At 47.2% G+C, this 23,414-nt stretch overlaps 1 protein-coding gene across 2 annotated transcripts in view; it reads left to right on the top strand.

The window, feature by feature from the left end:
* The first annotated feature begins 1,301 nt into the window (after positions 1 to 1,301).
* The window catches only part of MYBPC2 (myosin binding protein C2), a 235,683-nt gene continuing 213,570 nt past the window's right edge, over positions 1,302 to 23,414 (top strand). Inside the window, exon 1 of one of the 2 annotated variants that reach the window (XM_086930242.1) lies at positions 1,302 to 1,404. In XM_086930242.1, the coding sequence (XP_086786368.1) occupies positions 1,383 to 1,404 (22 nt within the window). In that variant the 5' untranslated portion in view covers positions 1,302 to 1,382. The remainder of the gene's footprint in view (positions 1,405 to 23,414) is intronic. The other variant, XM_086930243.1, reaches the window with a different exon arrangement.

The raw sequence follows: 23,414 nt of genomic DNA on the forward strand, positions 1-23,414 counted from the left end.
GCAATGCGTGACTTTTGCGTCAACAGATGCGTCCGAATTTCAGACGCATCTGTCAATCCTTGCGCCATGGTGCGCCGTATTGTAAATAAAGCGCATCCATGATGGTGCAAGGGTTTCTCAAGGTGGCGCAGGGAAAGTGATGCATCTCTACAGATCGTCAATTTCTTGTATATCGGCCCTTCAGTGTTTAAGCCAAGCCTCTGGAGTTACTACACTGAGTCCTAATATAATGGTAACTGTACAGTGACCAGTTTCAGTAGTAAGTTAGAATAGAAACGTGGTCAGTAATATTATATACAAAGAACGCTTCCTATTATTATTAAGGTACGGAAATTGGTTTACCAGGCAGCAAACTGAAAGAGTACAGGGAAAGCCTCCCTCGTATGTTTGTTCACGTGTGACAAAAATGCCGTGCCTCGAGCTTGTGGGCACCATCGGCACGGTGCCGCCTCTTCGCATTTTGTTAAAATTACACAGAGCACACGAGCTATACACGTTGCGCAACAGGAAGACAGGTGGCAAACCATTGGCGGTGCTCTCATTGCAACAAAGTAGGCTGTGAGTAGATGTCCTTGAGCCAAGAGCTGCTAGCTTATTGGCTGACGTAATAGCTCAGACCTGCCAGTAAATGTCCTTACTAATTGGGGAGGGGGGTGATTGCGTCACTGTTTCTGGTAGGAGACCACGTAGGTCTCCGGTTGCCCAAAGGGAAATGGAGTTGTCAGGGGTCACCGGCCCGGCAATCATTATCAGACACTGTGCACTTGTGTGTAATGTTAAACTCATTTGTACAGTGCCTCCCATCGTTTGTGTGGTCCCGAGGCGCTTTAGGAATCTGGACGGTCTTTAAAGTTCGAGGATTCTCGTTCTCGTTGATCAGAGTCAAATTATTCTGTTGACATTGTGTTTTCTATTGTTCAGATTTGAGCCCCGTGGAAAAATGTACGGAAAAGTTTGAGTAGACAATGTCACTTGCGTTTAGACTTAGTAAAGCGCACAGACGCTCGAGTACGTATTGTGCGCTAAATACATCTAGCTACTATTATTGTCCCAAAGTTTGCGAGGCTCTATTTGGGGTAGTGTACCAGCGCGCATTTTTCCCTCACGCATCGAAGGCGGCTGCAGGAAATCATCGGATTGGACCCCAGTGGCTCTACTCTATTAATGCCAAGAGCCCCCCTCCCCCTTCCCATCCTCTCTGATTTAAGGAGCTGTATCGCACGGCTCAAGAATTTGGCATTGGGCCCTCGAGAGAGGGTGGGGCGGGTCAGGTGGCCTATGTCAGTCTCTCCCTGGGGACATGGGTAAGTCTTTAAAGAGGCCGGGGGTCTCTGGAGTGGCGAGTGTGTGCCTGGACCCGGGAGAGGGCATCTTCCCCGACCATGCCTGAGCCAACGACAGTCGGTAGGACTCTACTGTGCATGGGGTGTGATGTGGAGGCTGGGGGCGAGAGCTGGGGCGGGCTCCGGAGCAGCTGCGCACCACGTACCACAAGAACCAAACTCTTCGTCGAGAGAGAACGTGTGCTGGTTTTTATGTAAATCGCAAATAGACGTCTCAATTGCCTCTAGGCGCTTTGTGAATTTAGGCTGTGGATTTGAATTTGATGATAGAACCCAACTGAGAGGAGTCTGGTTTCTGGAGTCTAGAACTCAGATGGAGTGCGAGTTTGTCCTCAGAGTGCCCGAGGCTGTGGGCCACCATCGTAGCGCACAACAGTGCTAAAAGGGTAGATGTGAGCTTGGGCACATTGACACCTCTACCCTTGTCTCATCGGCTAAGAGTGACAGCGTGGAATAGTGATGGGGGATTGTGCTCCAAGTGTGGTTGACTCTAGGGCAGTGCGACTAGTGCCACCGCACCGCATGGTGACTTCAAGGGGCGCCCTGTTTGCAAATTTATTTTGGTTTTAAAAACACCTGCTGCTTGTGCATTGCCTCCAGCAATTTCGAGGCAAGAGTACATATGTCAAGATAACTCCAGTAATTAATGTTCTTCCTGGAGATAGATCAAAGTTTTGTCTAGTTGAGGTTTTAACTGATCATAAAATAGCACAGAGGGTTAATATGCCAGCTGCAAAAAACGCGTACAATGCAGATCACAAAGTGCGTATACGGTAATTATGTCAGAGGGTTACTGCTTTTCTAAGAGACATCCTTTTGTTACTTGCAGTTTATAAGTTAAAATCCTAATATAGAACAGTGAATTATTTATTAACATCATCAAAGAACTGCATGCACACTGCAAAGTATAGAACTGAACATAGATTAATGTGCAAAAAGGGTTCGTTTGGGTAGAAATAATTTCTCATTATTAAAGAGAATCCACAACTATGGTGTTCCATTTTCAATTCTGAGTTTGTGCTTTTCCAGAAGCTCTCAAAATACAGTGCCTACCAGTATGGATGACATGTCACTCCTACACTGTGTAGTCCTCTGGCTTATGTAACCTTTCCTATGCACGGAGTTTCACACGTATGATTGATTGTGTAATGTGTGTGCGATGCAAAGCCCTCTGACGCCCCACATTGGTATGAGTGGCGCTACTTTAATTAAATGCATCTGAGAGAGAGTGGTTATGGAGACTTGAGGGGCACTGTTAAAAGGTGGTGGATGGAATCCGTGGTGGAGGTGGTCACTGGGGGGCGCACAACTAACATTATTACACCGGGCACCGCCAGTGCTAATGCCGGCCCTTTGTGGTTGAGAGAGAGAAGAGAAACGGATATATAAAATAAGGTTACATTGGGGGCACCCAGGCTGCAACTGTGTGTGTGAGGCACGGGCATCACTCGTGGTGGGGTGACTCAACCTTTCACCCTTCTTGGGTTGATCAAATGACCGCCAGTAATTTGGGTGACTGAGTGTGACACCTACATTCAGGCTGCAGTGTGTGAGGGCTGCTGGGGTGGTTACAGATGACCCCCATCTGGACATTTTTACTGAGATTCAGCGTGAAAGGTCTCTGCATATTTCATGAGTGAGCTGTAATAGAACTGAGGAAAGACTGTGAGAACAGAGAGGGAGGAAGTATCAGTGCTTGCCCTGCAGATCACAAGTGCCAGCATTTTTTGGGACAGCACATCTCAGCAGAACAGTAAAACTTGTAATCTAACACTTTTATTGGAACAGTCCCAGCAGTTCCTAGAAGGCGCCCAGGAGCTCGATATGATCTCATGTAAAAACTGCAAAACAGTTTATAGGGCAGTGAAGTCAGAAAAGGAGCAGCACTACTTAACAGGCGCACAAATGATTGAGGCTATGGTGGCACTTTCTAACACGAGAGTGAGGTTATGGTGGCACTTTCTAACACCACAGTGAGGTTATGGTGGCACTTTCTAACACAAGAGTGAGGCTATGGTGGCACTTTCTAACACAAGAGTGAGGCTATGGTGGCACTTTCTATCACGACAGTGAGGTTATGGTGGCACTTTCTAACACGAGAGTGAGGCTATGGTGGCACTTTCTAACACCACAGTGAGGTTATGGTGGCACTTTCAACATGACAGTGAGGTTATGGTGGTACTTTCTAACACAAGAGTGAGGCTATGGTGGCACTTTCTATCACGACAGTGAGGTTATGGTGGCACTTTCTAACACGAGAGTGAGGCTATGGTGGTACTTTCTAACATGAGAGTGAGGCTATGGTGGTACTTTCTAGCACGAGTGAGGCTATGGCGGTACTTTCTAGCACGACAGTGAGGCTATGGTGGCATTTCTAGCTCAAGAGTGAGACTATGGTGGCACTTTTTAGTACAAGAGTGAAGCTATGGCAGCACTTTCTAGCACAAGATTAAGGCTATGGTGGCATTTCTAGCACAAGAGTGCAGCTTTGGTGGCATTTTCTAGCACGTGAGTGAGGCTATGGTGGCACTTTCTAGGTCAAAAGTGAGGCTATGGTGGCACTTTCTAGCATAAGAGTCAGACTGTGGTGGCACTTCCTAGCACAAGAGTGAGACTGTTGTGGCACTTTCTAGCTGGAGAGTGAGACTATGGTGGCACTTTCTAGCACAGGATTTAGACAATGGTGACACTTTCTAGCACAGGAGTGAGACAATGGTGGCACTTTTTAACACAGGAGTGAGACTATGGTGGCACTTTCTAGCACAAGAGTGAGACTTTGCCCACGCTTATTAGCACAAGAGTGACACCTTGTTGGCACTTTCTAGCACAAGAGTGGGGCTATGGTGGCACTTTCTAGCACAAGAGTGGGACGTGTATTAGGACGATACTGGCACTTCTTAGCAGAAATGTAATACTTTTCATGGGCTCAACCTTTCAGTTTACACATAAAGTGCTGATGAGGTCTAGAACTCTTTGACTGGTGCATACATGTCTGCTGGTCTGTGTGCATTAGTGACTTCATAGCCCGGACCCCGTGAGCATGGTCGCAAGTATGTTTGCTAGTTTGCACGTGTAGTTGTGTATAGGTGTGTTAGTCTGTCTGTGCATGTAAGCCTCTAGTACTGTTTCTCTAACTGCATATCTGCATGTATATGTGACCTCTGCGTACATACCTGCTTTATTACGTATGTCTTTGCGCAGGCAGTCTGCAAAAGCCCAACACCTTGGCTTTACCAGTGCTTGTTTAATGCTGCACACAATCGTGTGAGCTCAGGTTGAACTGTCTTCTAGAGATGGTTCTTCCATCGCGAAGTATGAGAGGCGAGCTTTTACCACACTACACAAGTATTTAAAGGTCAGAAGGAGCGGCTTCGGATTTATGACCCCTCTCACTTTAGCAAAGCTCCCTGAACTTTGCCACATAGAGTCACTTGATAGGCATAATATTATCCCACTTACATTCCACTGACTGCCCTGGCCTGGCCTTTCTGCTTCTGCCTTGGTCTGATAACTCTTTCAGACCCAGACGAGAGATTACAATATACTGTCGGGAGAATATCATAGTGAACCTACAGCACGAGGGTCACAACAGAGAGAGACCCGTGTGCATATTGTACACGTGCCATGAGCTCCCTGTCCCAAGCGTGTTCTGATGCACTGGTGTACTCCAATGCTAAATTCGAGCAGGTGCTTTCAGGTGCTCAGCACATGCACTTCTTTCACAGGGCTATAATTTCTGAACCTGCAGGTGGTGGTTTCAATATTAATTGTTCAAATTCAAAATAAAAAGAATAACATACATTACATGGTGACTGGCTGGTAAATGTTCATAGGTAGGCCGGCATACGCCTGTCCAGGCAGGCATGATTGTGTATCACCTCACCACGTTAGTGATGATGTCATCACGCTGATCACAAATCCAAGAAGTCATCGACAAACTATGGCTTGCATTATATTCCCCTAGTCTGCTGCACCCTGCCACTGCCTGAGCCTAAGCCTCCCATTGGATAATTGTAGCTGGGGGCTGGCTCATGACGGAGTTGAGGCAAGGAAGCTGCAAGAGCGCATTTGAAACTTGGGAGTAAGGGCACTTGAGGAAAAATAAATGAAAGTAAGTGTGGACTTTCCACTTGTTGCGTAGCCAGAGTAGCATATCCCGCAGCCCTGCATTGTTGCTATCCTCAATGTGCTCGATGCGGCTGTGGACCAACACAACTTTTGTGCGCCATGGTGTCACCTGTAGAATCTATGCGCTGCACCCCAGCATGGTAATTGCTGAGCGTGAGAGAGTCCAGTAGGCACCACTGCCATACTTACAGGCATTGGCAGCATTACTGCTTGGGACAATGCCTGTGCTGTTGCAGGCAGGGTCACAGCAAGCTGAGCAGTGGATGCTGATGCCGTCGCCATCCCTGGACCTACTAATTACAGGCAGCACTAGCAGTGACATGACCTGCTGTGCTCAAGCAGCCGTCTGTTTGGCAATAAACCCAGTCATACCTCACTGATTAATATATGCAAAAAAGCATTTTCAATTGTTGTACATTTTGTTTTTGCACTTGGTGTAGGTAAGAAAGTAAAACACGTCATCTTCCGCTTCTTTAGGAATGACAACAGGAAAACGCAGAGTTCAAAATAGCAGGGACATGTACAGGCTGACGACAGGGTCACAGGCAGCAGTAGTGTTAGAGAGGAGATAGATATAATGGAGCAAAGTAGAAGAAAAGGAGGAGAGCAAATCAGATACAAAGAGAAAGCAGCCATGATGTGAAGAAGAAAGCATTAAGAAGAGAGAAGATAGAATGAAAGGATGTGGAGGTCAGGGCAGAGAAAAAAAAGCAGACAAATGATAAAATGGAGACACAGCTAATCACTGCTAGAGAGTGATAGTAAAGAGCCAAGATCGAGGAGAGAGAGAGAAGAGCATGGATAAAAGTGAAGAGAATAAAGGTCAGGGCTAAATTGAAGAGAGGGCAAATCAGAAATACAGGGTGTGACAAAGATGATAGAAAACAATTAGAGAGGTGAGAGGATAGACTCTTAGAGCAAAGACTTAAGGGACAGACAACAGATCAAGGTTAGAAGATAGAGACTGAGGCAGTGAGAGTATTGAATGTGGGGCTCACTGGAGGAAGACGTGAGCGGTGGCCTCCTTGGCAAAATTTTCAGCACCTGTACTTCTTTTTTTACAAATTAAGCACTGGCTGAACTCAGTTTCAGACAAAGGGGGATGTACAAAAGGGTTTATCACCACCAGAGCGTCACTTTTTTGACGTTCTGGTGGCGATAACCTCTTCGGCTTATTTACAAAACTGCCCTTTGCACGCAGCATTTAGCGCGAAAGGGGTGAGCAATGGGTGTTACAGTGAGCTTTCCGCAGCAACACCCATTGCTTTTTGACACTGGCCCCTATTTACAAGGCTGGCATAAATATGGGTCAGTGCCATAAATAAGACCAGGGAAAACTTGGTCTTAAACTGGCGCAAGGAGAAATGATTAATTTCGCCTCGTTTTTGCTGTTTCTATGTGCGCTGCAAAATAAAAACAGCAAAACGCCATTAGTGATTGCTCATGTGCAGGAAGGTGTCCCTTCCTGCCCATAAAGAATCATTAGAAAATAATGAGTTGCAACTTCTATGTGTGCTGCATTGTGCAGCACACATCAAAGTTACAAATCGGCATAAGTGATTGTTTATGTGCAGCAAGGGACACCTTCCTGCACATGAACAATCATTGCCTGCATTGGTGCTAGGCAGCTAAATTTAGTACCAGCACTAGGGGAAACGAAGGGGTGCGCCATATTATTGTAAATACGGCGCATCCCAGCGTTTTCAGAATGTCGCAGCGCAGTGTTACAAATTGTGGCAGAACACCGTGCTCCACCATTCTGTTGTAAATATGCCCAAAGTGTGAAACCAATGCAGTGGTGCATTCTACACTCAGAGCTTGAGCGGGATTTGTGGTGCTTATGCTTTCTGCTCAGAGTGTGGAATACACTGATGCACTACTAAAAGTGCTTGAGTGCAAAAGAGATGCGCAGACTAAATGTTCACAATGAGCCTCAGAGACCATAATATGTAAATACTGTAGTGCAAACTCCCTTATTTAGTCCATGGGTGCAGAAAAGATCAGTGTAAAAAACCATATGCAACCTTTGAGTGTAGGGAATACAGGTGCAGTACTGTAAGATTAAAGGTCAACATTTCAGTGCAAAATAAATGAGTACACTAGTGCAAAGATTCATATTCAGCCTCTGAGTGCAAAATACACCAATGTACTACTGCAAACATTCATATTAGCCTCATATTACAGACTGCACTGAAGCTCGAAAATAAGATGCACATTCAGCCGTTGACTGTAAAATACAGGGGTGCACTAGTACAAAGGTTGCACTAGTACAAAGGTTCACATTCAGGTGCATATTCATGAGATTGTCAGGCATGCAGAGCAGCAAGTCACCTTATTGGGCTGTGTAACTGGGAAAGGGCAGGAATGTGCCGTATTTAAGTCAATATGGCGCATTCCTGCCTTTTCCCACGCGCTGGTGCCCTATTTGCATGCAGGATTTGTTTTCCATTGCATGCAGGATTTTTTTGTGTGGGAAGGGCATCTTCCTGCACAAAAACATTCCCCCCAGGCATGTTCCTCTTTCTATGTGTGTTGCAAAATGCATCACACATAAAAAGAGGAAGAAAATGACAAGAAATAGAGATATCTCTCCTCCTTATGCCTCGCCTGTGAAGGCATATCTTTTTTGCGTATTCCCAGGTTTACAAATTCTGATAAGTCTGGGAATGCGTCAAAATCCATGGAAGTTGCATGGGAACACCCACGCAATGCCCATGGAATGCATTCCCAGGGCAGAGTTAGGAAACACAGCGATTTGCACTGCATTGCTTTACTCAAAATTTATTGAACCACTCAAGGCCATGCAAAGTAGCCTTGCATGGCTTTATAAATCTCAAATAAGGTTTGCGTCACATATGTACCAGGTTGCGTGGTGCAAAAAGGACAAAAACCGTGTCATAACTATGCCCCTCACTCTTTCTATTCAGAAGACATCAATGTTCTGCTGAAAAACTTACATTATGCTTAAGGGTGAATGTGTGCTTTACAAACACAATAGTGCAAATACTTACATTCTGACTGGATGCAGAATATACCGATGCACTCATGCAAGAACCTGCATTTAGCTCCTGTATACAGAAGGCACCTGTGCAAGGGCACACACTGAGATTTTAGGCATGCATTTGGATTGTCCTGAATTGATCCTGCACTTCCTACATGCTCCCTACCTGTGTAAATGAGTGTCTAGTGCACATGTACCAACAGCAGCCCAATGAGTCTGTGTCCCCCACTGCACAATTAATGAATCAATTATAATTGTTTTCAATCAAGCAAGGGGCTGGAGCCATTTGGATTAATTAGATAACAAAATGGGGTAAACCCAGTATCCCTATGAACCTGGGCAATTAATTTATATTCGAAAACAGTTGGTTCATTGGGGAACACAAAATTACTTTTCTTATCTCATAGACTATGTAGATATTTGAGACACACAAAGCAGAATCCAGAGACCATCTACGTATTTATGCACTATTTTATCAATTTTAGTCATTCATAAACACTGGTTTCATAAGTGAATTGAAAAGAAGGCTGTACAAAAATAGTGAATAGTGCAAAGGTGACTTAAAGTGCTCAGTGCTTACGGCGCAAAAGTGAAGACTGTACAATTATTATATACAATGGGGGAAAGGAAAAAACATGTGGTCTATGCGTATTATACAATTATCACGATGTACACCGTATTAATCAGTATTGGTACAAGATATATATGCACATAATCCACTTAATTGTCGACGTTTCGACCCTTAACTAGCAAGCATGTGGAGTCAACAGCGGGTCTTCATCAGGACTGTGGGGGACAGCAAACAGCCTTCATTTAACCCCGCTGGGTTGAGGTGCAGATTGGACTGTGTTAATCTGTTCTGTCGGTGTGGCTTAGAATTCCACCCCGACACAAGTTCTATTTTAAGGCTCAACACTATTTAGGAGGACAATCTGGGAATGGGTATGATGACTCTACCCAATGGGATTTCAATTCCCAATTTCTTGTTCACGTTGAGCTGTATTATTCTGCTCTGTCGGCATAGCTAATGATTCTGCCCGACTATGGTAGAAATTGTGAGGCTCCCTGGCAATGGACTCCAACTGGGTGAGGAAGGTGTCCTTCCCAGTGGGTTTCAGAAAAAGATTTGGATCTCCTGTGGAATTGCCGGCAGTGGGGTGACTAACTCCACACTTGTCTAAACGACAAATCTGAAGGTAAGGATAGTGCGCGCCGAGGAGAGAGTTCTTCCTGGACGGCGCTGTTCCAAGCTTGGAGTCCCAAGTTTGATTCTCGGCTTCAGCTCAGCATTCTGGAAATCCGGGCGAATCACTGTATTTGTAAGTGATATTTTAAAATTTTACCTAACTAGTGAGGCAAAGTTTTATTCCTGCTCCCAGTTGGCAAAGATAAAAAGGGGTTAATAACATGGAAAAATAACTGTTATGTAATTATAATCCCTAGTATTGTGTCAACATGTTTCGAAGTATCACCTAAACCTCTTCTTCAGGACAACAAGGGACCGGATTCCCAGAATGCTGAGCTGATGCCGAGATTCAAACTTAGTTCTCCAGGTTCAAGCCTACAGTGCTTGCTGTAACACCTCACCCAGGGCATGGAGAGACAGGCAGGCAGAAGCTACATGAAAGCTTGCCTCGTTTCGGGCTTGAGGTTCCAACAGGACCTTGAGCAGAGTCATTGTCAGGCTTAGGCTTGAGCCTGGCTTGAGATTTCAGTGGCTCATCCACCTCTAATAAAAAGTAAGAAAAGTTTCAAAGTTAGGCATAGTATTTTATACTTTTAGGGCACCCTCCGAGCTGGTCCTTGGTGGAAAGAAATGTTCTGCCCTTGCTACTGCATGTGAATAAAATGAGGCAGCAGGGTATTGATAGATATGTCCCTGGCTGGCTACATCAAAAAAATGAAACATAACATGTCAGTAGCTACTACCCTCATTCCTGCTTGTGACGTGTCTCTGATCCCAAAACATCTTGCACCACCCCCAACTCTCCTTAATAGCCCACAGCTGGTCTCCATAAGGGTGGTGCAAAATTGTTTGTTGAGGGGGTGTTGGTGTGTGGTAGCAAGGGGTGAAAGGTGGTTGGGAGAGCATGGAATGGGGCTGAAAAGGTGTTAAATATAATGATTGGAACACATTAAAATGTTTAGCACAAATTTAAACTAAATCACCAGAGCCAAGGTAGAGGGACGTTGCTGTGCACAGCACCTTAATGCAGAGACCTCCATGGGCCCCTCTGAAGATTGGCACCCTGGGTCCAACTCGCCCATGCTAAAAGATGGCTATGGGTACCTTTCCAGTACAAAACCTATACTAAACTAACACAGAACACCTTACAATATGGTGCAAAGGTGTGTCCGTGATGCATGGCAGCCTGGTTGTGCATGGCCTAGAGAGAAGAGGAGAGTACCATATCTCTGTAGATATTGTACTTCCTGCTCTCTCCTTGTCACGCAACGCAGCTCAGCAACTTTGAGTGCTCCACTGCGTTGCCTGGTATCTTTGCAAATCTGGCCAGAAGGATCTTACCTTATTTTATAGCCAGAAGTGGGACTGTCATGAGTGAGTCAGCAGATGATCTACAATGCAAGAATCCAAGGACCCTTTTGTTCTATGTCCTCCCGAAAATTCATAAGGACGAAACATCCCCACCCACGGGACCGATTGTCTCTGGGTGTGAGTCTCTCCTAGAACCAGTTTCAAAATTTGTGGATTCTTTTTTGAAACCCTTCCTGCTCCAAGTAAGATCTTTTCTTAGAGACACCTCAGATTTCATAAGTAAATTAACATCTATTGAATTTGAGGAGAACCAACACTATCTAGTAACACTTGACATGTTATCCTTATATACCCAAATTCCACAAACTGAAGGGCTGGATGTGATTGAAACCTATTTGAATAGTTAAGAAAGACCAGTACGTGTCCCAACAGAATTCATAATGGAATTAGCAACTTTTGCTCTAAAGAAAAACTACTTTAATTTCAACAGAGAATTCTACTTCCAAATTCATGGAGTAGCAATGGGTTGTCCATTTGCCCCGGAGCTGGCCGTGTTATTCATGGCGATGTATGAAGAGAAATTCATATATCAGAATAATCCGTTCATTGAATTCATTGCCAACTGGAGTCGTTGTATAGACAACGTGTTTATGGTTTGGACAGGGAGCGAGGAAGATCTAAAACATTTTCATGAGTGGCTTAACAATCGGACTCAAGAAATCAAATTTAGCATCAACTATTCAAAAGTAAAAATGGCATTCCTAGATGTGGAGGTTTATCCTGTGGAAGGGAGATTTGTGACTACACTATTTAAGAAACAAACAGATCGTAACAAAGCTCTAATTTCAAAAGTAGCCACCCAAGGAATTTAAGAGAAAACTTGCCATTTGGACAATACCTTAGAATTAAAAGGAATTGTCATTTTAAGGATGAATATCTGATGCATGCAAAAAATCTTACTGAAAACCTCATAGACCGAGGCTACCCAAAAAAGCTCCTAAAAAGATCAATGAAAAGGGCTTGGTGGACACCAAGAGAGGCTCTGCTCAAAAAGAAAGAAAAAATTCCACTAATGCGCATTGTGTGCGTGTCCACATTCTGTCCGAACTCAAACCTTCTAAAGAAGGTAATCAGCCAAAACTGGCACTTAGTGCAGAATGTTGATGAGACCTTGAAAGAAAAAATGCTGTTTGCGTTAAAAAAACATCAAAGTATTGCCAATCATTTTGTACGGGCGGCAGTCCAAAATAAAAAACAATCTACAGTAAGATCATTGTTTGGACTCCCTCCAATACAGGGATACCACAAATGTGGGACATGTGTTTGCTGCCCGTCTACAGAAGAAGGTGTACTGTTTCAACACAAACAGATATTTTGGAAACATTAGACATTCACAAACTGTAAATCACGCAATGTAATTTATGGAATTAAATGCCCAAGTGACATGCTTTATATTGGCAAGACAAATCAGAAGGTTAGATCTCGAATCACTCAACATAAATCTAGAATAAAAAATAATATCCAGACAGCTCCATTAGTGAACCATTGGAGACTAAATAACCATACGGACAGAGATATTAGATGGACAGTTATTACAAAATTGGAATCTGAACAAAGAAGTGGAGACATAGAAGAAAAACTGGCAAGGAAAGAAGCCATGCTCATTGTAAAATTTAATACAGCAGTTGATGGCTTAAATGAGGTTTCTGAAATTTACAGATTACAATTAGTACAATAATTACAATTAGTAACAAGGACTCGCAAAACGGAACAATGATGAATCTGGCTGTATGCCCCTAAATGTGCCAGATTTACTTCTGCCGTCCTACCAGAGTTCTGTCAACGTGTCAGATTTCTCACTGTCACCCTGGTGTATAACTTTAAATATGCCAGGTTTACCCTTGTCATCTTGTTGGGGAACTCTAAATGTGCCAGATTTTCATCTGCCGACCTGGTGCAGTATTATAAATGTGCAAGATTTCCCTTCCGCTATGGGAGAGATCTGTACATGTGCCAAACTTCCCACTGCTATCCTGGTGACTAAATTTGCCATATTTTCATCTGCTGCCCTGGGTGAGACTTGTAAATTCGCCAGATTTCCATTTGCTGTCCTGGTGCAGTATTATAAATGTGCAAGATTTCCCTTTTGAAATGAAATGAAATAAAGATGTTTTAAGCGCTTCTAATACCGGCCAAAAAGAAAGACAACACTTGTGAAGAATTAAGGATAGCAGGGGGAGTTTACTGGTTAAAAAGCCAGGTTTTTAATGCCTTTCTAAAGACCAATAGATAAGTACTTCTTTTAAGATTGAGGGACAGAGAGTTTCAAAGTCTAGCAGAGCAGACTACTAAGCTTCTGCCACACCAAGATGAGCTTTTAAATCTATGGATCTCTAGATTGTAGGAAGAAGCGGATCGCAAGGATCATTAAATTGTAGGGAGAAGCGGATCGCAAGTTTCATTAAATTGTAGGAAGAAGCGGATCGTAAGGATCTCGCTGAACTGTGGTACTGAGATTTTTGTGTAAGATATTGTGGGCCAAAATCATGCAGGGACTTAAAATAATGCACAATGCTTTAAAATCAATACTCCTAATGGGAAGACAATGCAACTGCTTAAGGGATTGGGCACTGATTTATATTTGTGAATATTCATCAGCAGCCTAGAGCTGCATTTTGGATAATCTGTACTTTTTCCACCATTGGAGAGATCTGCACATGGGCCAAATGTCCCACTGCCATCCTGATGGCTAAATTTGGCAATTTCCATCTGCCGCCCCGGTGGAGCACTATAAATGTACCATTCCACTGTGTCGCCATTGTGAAGAACTGTAAACGTGACAGATTTCTCACTCGTATATTAGCTGAGAACATTGAAGATATGTCACCCCTACCCCACCAGCCCAGATTACACCCCGTCGCAAAACTCAATGGGGCACATTTCAAATGTTCAACGCGAAGCAGTACAGAAATTAAGAATGACTGCGTAGCATGAAAGGGGCGTTCATACTTTCCCACTGTACATATGTGCTTTTAGTCAGCACACATGCAAAGTTGGAAACGTTTTGAGAAAAGAAAGTTTTCTCCTACTTTGCTCCTGCCTCAAGGAGGCATACATACAGTTGTGGTGCAAAGTCCTCCTGTCTATAAACATTAGTAGATAAGGCTTTGCCTCAAAACTTTGGGAGGTTGCATGCGAATGTCCATATACGACCCCTTGATGCAATGTAGGTCAAATAATCATTAAAGGCCACATTTCAGGCAAAACAGGTGTTGGGCTTGAAAGTAAATAGTTTACCATGGCTTTGCGAGTTTCCATCACTTTTTGTGACTGAGCATGTGTAAAGACTTGATAAATGTGCCCCGGAAGGGGGCAGAGAGCCCTCCGCCGCCCGGATGGAGCAGCGGAATTTTTCTCAGCCAAGCTCTTGAGCAGCCCTTAGTCCCTACAAAGAGGCTGCAGTGCAGAGAGTACCTTCAGGCCCCACTGCTGCTGCACAGCGTGACGACGAGATGACATGACCTCTCACCCCGTTCAGAGTGTTATAAAAAACTGAGCATGACAGGTAACCAGCTGCCGTCCTGGGGGTGAAAGGTTAGACACAGGCGGAATTTAAGAGTGACTACCAGCACATGCCATTGCTAGGCACCAGCTGCCAGCAGAAAAGCACCTGTAGCAATATCACCGCCCCCAACCAGGAGGCACGTGCAGCAACACACCTGGGCCCACAAAAAGGTACGAGTGCAACCGCCCCCTGCACCCAGGGGAGAAATGGCACTCGGGCATGGGCCGGAAGGCCAGTGTCTCAGTGCCCTCTATGGACCGTTTATTTCCCCCTTTCCCAGTCCACAGAGAGCGCTGACAGGGAGAGGAAAGCAGCCTCGCTGTGCGATCAGCTGTGGCCTCCCCTTGACCCCATGACCTGCCAAGCAATCACGCTGATGGTGGGCTGGGGAGGGGTGATTGTCAGCAAGAATCGGCCTCCCAGAGGGCCAGGTGTTGCTCAGACCATTGAGCCATTTTCACGTCGGGGCCCCCCCAAACAGTGTTTGCATTAACATCCTACCCCAAGCACTTCTCATTCAGGGCACCAGCAGCTGCGTTTTTTGCTTTATTCCTTATCTGGCCAGCCCATTGCCTTGAGGCATTGAAGGGCAAGGGAGTGCTGAGTAGTTTACAAATAGCTGGGGCCTCTCTGTTTTTCAGATGCTCCTGCGCTGGTCCGCTGGAGGGCTAGGGCCTCACTTTTTTTCAGATGTTCCTACACTGGAGGGCTGGCAAATCATTTTTTAATAGAAAGGGGCCTAACTGTTTTCAGATGGTCCTGAGCTAGAGGGCTAGGGAATAATTTTGTAATAGAAAGAGGCCTCGCTGCTTTTCGGGTGCTCCTGCACTGGAAAGCTAGGGAATCATTTTGTAATAGAAAGAGGCCTCGCTGCTTTTCGGGTGCTCCTGAGCTGGGAAATAATTGTTTAATAGAAAGGGGCCTCGCTGTTTTTCAGGTGCTCCTGCGCTGGGGAATAATTTTTTAATAGAAAGGGACCTCGCTGTTTTTCAGGTGCTCCTGTGCTGGAGGGCTGGGGAATCATGTTTTAATAGAAAAGGGGCCTCGCTATTTTTCAGTTGCCCAGCTTGTAGGACATTGTCACCTTAGTCCTGTGTCCTTGCCGAGAACAATATCCTCCTACTTACATTCCTTGAGTATTTCATGAAAGGGCGCATCTGCGAATGTGGGCCACGCCCGCAAATGTGGGCCACTTTTTTCATCAGTGCCCAGTCCTAATTGTGATCCCAATCAAACCCTGCACCCACCAAGGAAGTATATGCAGCAACACTTGCACTACCACCACAGAGGCACGAGCAGCAACCTTCTTGCATACACCAAAGAGGAACGAGGAGCGACACTTCTGCACCCACCAATCAGCTACGAGCAGTGCCAGCTACCTTCCTGCATCCACCAAGGAGGCACGCGGATCGATACTTCTGCACCCACCAAGGAAGCACGTGCAGCAACCTTCCTCCATCCAAAAGGCAGGCACGTGGAACAACCCTTCTACATCCACCGAAGAGGTATGGGCATCTATACTTCTGATCCCGCTCGCTATCAAGGAGGCACATGCATCAATACTCATTCCCCCTCAACACCACAAAGGAGGTACATGCAGCAACAATCTTGCCTATACCAGCACTCACAGTAACCCTTCTGCAGCCACAAAAGAGCCACTTGCAGCACCAAGGAGGCACATAAGCGATACTCCTGCTCCAACATGGAGTACACTGCAGTGACACTCCTGCAGCCACCACGGACGGACGTGCAGTGACACTCCTGAGTCCATCATGAAGGGTCCTGCCGCTACATTTTTTCACCCACTAAGGGAGCACAAGCAGCAGCACCTTTCCGCCCACCAAAGAAGCACATAGAGCAGCGCTTTTGCGCCCACCAAGGGAGCACATGCAGCAGCGCGCTTGCGCCCATCAAGGAAGCACATGGAGCAGTGCTCTTGCGCCCACCAAGGAAGCACATTGAGGAGCGCTCTTGCGCCCACCAAGGAAGCACATGGAGCAGCGCTCTTACGCCTGCCAAGGAAGCACATACAGCAGGGATCTTGCGCCCACCAAGGGAGCACATGCAGCAGCACTCTTGTGGCCACCAAGATGGCACATGCAGCAGCACTTTTGCACCCACCAAGGGAGCACATCAGCAGCACTCTTGCATCCACCAAAAGAGCACTTGCAGCAGCTCTCTTGCATCCAAGTGAGGCAGATGCAGCAGTGCTGTTGCGCCCCCCAATTGAGGACATGGAGCAGCACTCTTGCGCCCATCAAGGGAGCACATGCAGCAGCACTCTTTCGCCCACCAAGGGAACACATGCAGCAGTACTCCACCGCCCACATGCAGCAGCAATCTTTCACCCAGCAAGGAAGCACATGCAGCAGCAATCTTTCACCCAGCAAGGGAGCACATGCAGGAGGCTCTTGCTCCCACCATGGGAGCACATGGAGCATCAATTGGTAAATGCAAGATTGCTGCTTCATGTGCTCCTTTGGTGGGTGCAACAGAACTGTTGCATGTGCTTCCTTGGTAAATGCAAGACTGTAGCTGCATGTGCTCCTGTGGTGGTTGCAAGAGTTACTGCTGCACGTGCTTCCTTGGTGAGCACAAGAGCGCTGCTGCATGTGCTCCCTTGGTGGGTGCAAGGGCGCAGCTGCATTTCCTCCCTTGGTGGATCAAGAGTGGTGCTCCATTTTCTCTTGCATCCACCAAGGGATCACATTCAGCAGCATTCTTGTGCCCGCCAAGGGAGCACATGCAGCAGGCTGTTGCGCCGATCTAGGAAGCAAAAGGAGCACCACTCTTGCATCCACCAAGGGAGCACATGCAGCAGTGCTCTTGCGTCCACCAAGGTAGCACATTCATCAGCACTCTTGTTCCAACCAAGGGAGCACATGCAGCAGGCTCTTGCACCGACCAAGGGAGAAAATGGAGCACCACTCTTGATCCACCAAGGGAGGAAATGCAGCAGCGCCCTTGCACCCACTAAGGGAGCACATGAAGCAGCGTTCTTGCACACACCTAGCGAGCATATGCAGCCGTACTCTTGCAACCACCACAGGAGCACATGCAGCTACAGTCTTGCATTTACCAAGGAAGCACATGCAACAGTTCTGTTGCACCCACCAAAGGAGCACATGAAGCAGCAATCTTGCATTTACCAATTGAGCGCATGCAGCAGCACTCTTGCGCCCACCAAGGGAGCACATGCACCAGCGCTCTTGCTCCCACCAAGGGAGCACACATGCAGCAGCCCTCTTGTGCTCCTCACAGGAGCACATGCAGCAGCACTCTTGCACTCACCAAGGGAGCACATGCAGCAGCAGTCTTGCATTCACCAAGGGAGCACATGCAGCAGTACTCCTGGCCAACCAAGAAAGAACATGCAAGAACACTTCTGCACCAGCAAGGGAGCAAATACAGTAGCAATACTCTTGTGCCCACCAAGGGAGGACAAGCAGCAACGCTCTTGCACCCACCAAGGGAGCACATGCAACAGTGATCTGGTGCCCATCAAAGTCGCACATGCAGCTGCGCTCTTGCACCCACCAAAGGAGCACATGCAGCAGCACTCTTGTACCCATCAAGGGAGTACATGCAGCAACACTCTTACGTCCTCCAAAAGAACACATGCAGCAGTGCTCTTGCATCCACCAAGGGAGCTCATGTAACAGTGATCTGGTGCCTACCAAAGTCGCACATGCAGCTGCACTCTTATACCCACCAAAGGAGCACATGCAGCAGCACTTTGTACCCATCAAAGGAGCACTTGCAGCAGTGCTCTTACAGCCAAGTGAAGCAGATGTAGCAGTGCTCTTGCGCCCACCAAAGGAACACATGTAGCAATTCTCTTGCATCCACCAAGGGATCACATTCAGCAGCATTCTTGTGCCCGCCAAGGGAGCACATGCAGCAGGCTGTTGCGCCGATCTAGGAAGCAAAAGGAGCACCACTCTTGCATCCACCAAGGGAGCACATGCAGCAGTGCTCTTGCGCCCACCAAGGTAGCACATTCATCAGCACTCTTGTTCCAACCAAGGGAGCACATGCAGCAGGCTCTTGCACCGACCAAGGGAGAAAATGGAGCACCACTCTTGATCCACCAAGGGAGGAAATGCAGCTGCGCCCTTGCACCCACCAAGGGATCACATGCAGCAGCGCTCTTGTGCTCACCAAGGAAGCACGTGCAGCAGTAACTCTTGCACCCACTAAGGGACCACATGAAGCAGCTCTCTTGCACACACCTAACGAGCATATGCAGCTGTTCTCTTTCCCCCACCAAAGAAGCACATGCAGCAGCGCTTTTGCGCCCAAGGGAGCACATGCAGCGACACTCTTGCACCCACCTAGGGAGCACATGCATCAGCACTCTTGCACCCAACAAGGGAGCACATGCATCAGCACTCTTGTGCCCACCAAAGTAGCATGTGCATCAGTACTCTAGTGCCCACCAAAGAAAAACATGCAGCAGCGCTCTTGGGCCCACCAAGGAAGCACATGCAATAGCGGCCTGGCTTCCACCAAGTGAGCACATGAAGCTGCTATCTTGAGGCCACCCAGGAAGCAGTGCTCTTGTGTCTACCAAGGGAGGAAATGCAGCAAAGCTCTTGTGCCCACCAAGGGATCACATGCAACAGTGCTCTGGTGCCCACCAAAGTAGCACATGCAGCAGCTTCAACACCATCTGCATGCTCCGCAAGATATACATATACATGTGGATCCCCACTGAAACAAGAAAAACGGTCACCCAGGCCCTCGTCAGCAGCAGGTTAGACTACGGAAACGCCCTCTACGCAGGAGCCTTGGCCACACTCTTGAAACGGCTACAACGCATACAGAACGCCTCTGCTCGCTTTCTCCTTGGCATCCTTCGCCACAGCCACATCACACCCCACCTTAGAGAGCTGCACTGGCTTCCTGTCAACAAGAGGATTACCCTCAAGCTCCTCACCGACGCACACAAACCACTCCACTACACTGGACCAGCATATCTCAACAGACAACTCACCTTCTACACCCGAACTGCCAGCTCCGCTCTGCCGACCTCGCCCTCGCCACCGTCCCCCGCATCCGAAGAGCGACAACCAGCGGCAGATCGTTCTCCCACCTCGCCGCCAAAACCTGGAACACCCTCCCTATCCTCCTACGGCAGACCAAGGGCCTACTTACCTTCAGGAGGTTACTCAAGACCTGGCTATTCGAGCAGTGGCATCGCCCCCTCCCCCAGCGCTTTGAGACCCTAACGGGTGAGTAGTGCGCTTTAAAAATGCTCTGATTGATTGATTGATCTTGAACCCACCAAAGGAGCACATGCAGCACCACTCTTGTGCCAATCAAGGGAGCACATGCAACAACACTCTTATACCCACCAAAAGAGCATATGCAGCAGCGCTCTTGCATCCACCAAGGCAGCACATGACGAAGCACTCTTGCGCTCATCAAGGGAGCACATGCAGCGTGCTCTTGCACCCACCAAGGGAACACATGCAGCAACACTCTTGCGCTTATCAAGGAAGCACATTCAGCAGCTTGCTTTTGCCCACCAAGGGAGCACATGCAGCAACGCTTTTGCAGCCACCAAGGGAGCACATTCAGCAGTGCTCTTGCGCCCACCAAGGCAGGACATGGAGAAGCACTCTTGCACCCAGCAAGGGAGAACATGCAGCAGCACTCTTGCTCCCACCAATGGATCACATGCAGCAGCACCCTTGCTCCCACCAAGGAAGCAAATGCATCAGTGGTCTTTCATCTGCCAAGGGAACACATGCAGCAGCACTCTTGCACCCACCAAAGGAGCACATGCAGCAGCGCTCTTGCACCCACCAAGGGAGCACATGCAGCAGCGCTCTTGCACACCTAGCGAGCATATGCAGCAGTACTCTTGCGCCCACCAAGGGAGAAAAGCAGCAGCGCTCTTGCGCCCACTAAGGGAGCACATGCTGCAGTGTTCTCTCACCCACCAGGGTAGCATAATCAGCATTACTTTTTCTACTACCAAGGGAGCACATGCAGCTGCTGTCTTGCATTCACCAAGGGAGCAAATGCAGTAGTACTCTTGCACCCACCAAGGGACAACGTGCCGCAGCACTATCGCGGCCACCAAGGGAGCTACATAGAGCAGCGCTCTTGCCCTCACCAAGAGAGCACATGCAGCTGCATCTTTGCACCCACCAAGGGAGCACATGCAGCAGCACTATTGCTCCCACCATGGGAGCACATGAAGCAGTACTCTTGCACCCACCAAGGGAGCACATACAGCAGCGCTCTTGCGACCACCAAGAGAGCACATGCAGCAGTACTCTTGCACCCACCAAGGGAGCACATACAGCAGCGCTCTTGCGACCACCAAGGAAGCACATGCAGCAGCACTCTTGTGCACCCCAAGCAAGCACATGCATCAGCGGTCTTACACCTGCCAAGGAAACACATGCAGCTCCAGGCTCTTTCCATTTTTTAGAGTTCTGCTTAAGGCCTCGTAGAACAGCTGTATACGAAGGCTTTTTGGTGTTTCTTGTCTTAATTTTCATACTTTTTTCGGGGATAAGAGTATCCAAGGATTTTTGAAGCCAGTTATTAAAATTATCATTGGCCGTGACTACGTCTAGTGAGGAGGCTAGTTTGGTTTTTTCCAGAACTGTGGTCCATTGTTCTAATGATCATTTGGACCAGGGCCTAGCTCTTGAATAGGAGAGGGCTCTGCACGCTGTTCTGCAAGGTGGCGACCATGAGAAAGGTATAAGAAAATGGTCTGACCATGGAACAGGTATAGGGTTTTCCCCTACTATCACGTCCAGGTTCGAGAAGATGGGGTCTAGTAAAAAGCCCTTTATGTGGGTGGGTTTACTGATTTTTAGTGAGAGTTGGAAAACAGCTAGGTCCTTGATAAGTTCCGTCACCAAGGTCTGTAGAGGGTCGTCAAAGTGTAGGTTAAAATCCCCCAATATAGAAAAATTAGCAGAGGAGCTGGCTACATTTGCAGCCAGGTCTGGGAGAGATTTACAGAAGTCCAGTAAGAGCCCTGGAGGTCTGTATAATAAAATACCTGAGAAAGTAAGGGCAGGGCTGAACTCAATGGAGAACACAACGTTCTCGCAGTCTGGGACAGGACTGCCCAGTATTCAGCAGATTAGATTGTGTTTGCGAATAATGGCAAAAAAAAGGTGTAACAAAGCCCCAGATGATGGTTTATTGTTAGTCACTTCACCAAAACATCCCCCCGCTAAGAAGATAGCTAGGCTGACCCCACCAAAACCTAGAAAACATCACGTTAGGGATAGGAAGGATAGAGGCACTACTCTGATTGCATGTGCTCGAGTCTACTCACCTGGTGTTGACCCCCGAGCTGCCCCTAGTAGAACCCCAATTTCTAACATTGAGGGCCATGACAGATTTGAGGCTCTCTGAGTGGATGAGAAAGGGGATGGAGAGGTGGAAGGGGGCATTGGTTCCATAGGTAATCGTGAGACAGGAAGTACGATAGGCATAATTCAGTCACTAAAAGATCTGATAGAAGCCCTGAGAGCTAAGGTATGCACACTCAAAGAAAAAACGTTACCACTTTAATGGAAAAGATTGATTGTGGACTTGGGGTGGCACCAAAACCAAATTATAAACAGCCCCCCTGAATAGGAATTCAACTAGTTCGGTAGTAAGTAATATAGCTAACACAAGGGGAACTACTTCTCAAGACCCTACTCGAACAAGAATCACAAATCTCTTGCCATCCAAGGGCGAACACCGTCAACCCCCTGTCAGAAAACTACCTCAGAGTCACACAACGGACCCTATGTTAGGTAGGGACACATATAGAGGTGAGGTTGTCCTGGATGAAGGCACTACTTACACGCAGGACCATGGGAGGGCCTCTGTTAGGGGATCTGTTAGGGGATCAGTGCGAGAGGGTGTCTATGTGAGACCAAGCGAAAGGGAGCGCCCCTTAGAGATATTTCTTACGGAAGTTCCTAAACTCAGGAGTAGATATCATGAAAGCCAGGAGTCACTTAAGAATAACGTTATACGCTGGCTCAGGCATACACGCCAATGCTATTCAGTCATCAGGGACGAAATCAGTGGTTACAAGACTCCCACTGCAAAACACTATGTGGGATATGATATAGGTAAGCATTTATGATTCTGTAATAATCACTGGCCTACTGTCGATTGATGCCTGCATACCCCCCCAACAATTCCAGCACATACATCAAATACAGATCCTTATATGGAGACCTCCCTAGATCCCTCTTTGTACCCACCACTGAACCATGTTTTGGTTTGTCCCCACATGCCCTTGTTTTTTTTTTCTTTTCATGCCCCCCTTGCTGAACATGGCAGAAGGGAAGAGGGACAGCTGACCACTGGGCGAGGTAAAGCCAACATTTGCGGATAGGCAAGGCTCCTCTATTCCCCTAGGGCCGACTGGTCCCAATACTAGCAGCCCCCCAGATTTGAACTTAATTCCCTCAGCGTGTGCCCTAGCTCCACTAAATGATGTGCACAGTGAGTGTGTCCCCACTGCTGAAACCGGGATGGAGGCGGGAATGCATAGAGGAGAACCAATAGGGTCTGAAGGTACTGAAGGCGGTTAGCTGAAGTTCCTTCCCTTAAGGGTATTGGTCTGGAATGTGGCAGGGATCACCAAGCTAATGGCAGATGTAGATTGGTGTTAATTCATAGACTCCTTTGATATTATTCTATTTCAAGAAACATGGAGCCTCACTTGCCCGCATAGAAGTGGTTTTTCAACTCACGCCAAAGACGCCAGTATTAAAGAGCGGGGCAGACCTTCTGGAGGACTAGCTGTCTGGATGAACATTGCGCTAGGGAGTAAAGTAAGACCATTGCAGGTGGACTTGGAAGATATACTTGCTCTGGAGCTCAGCTTTAAAAATGGTA

The sequence above is a fragment of the Lissotriton vulgaris genome, chromosome 7, assembly GCF_964263255.1.
Source record: "Lissotriton vulgaris chromosome 7, aLisVul1.2, whole genome shotgun sequence".
NCBI lineage: Eukaryota > Metazoa > Chordata > Amphibia > Caudata > Salamandridae > Lissotriton > Lissotriton vulgaris.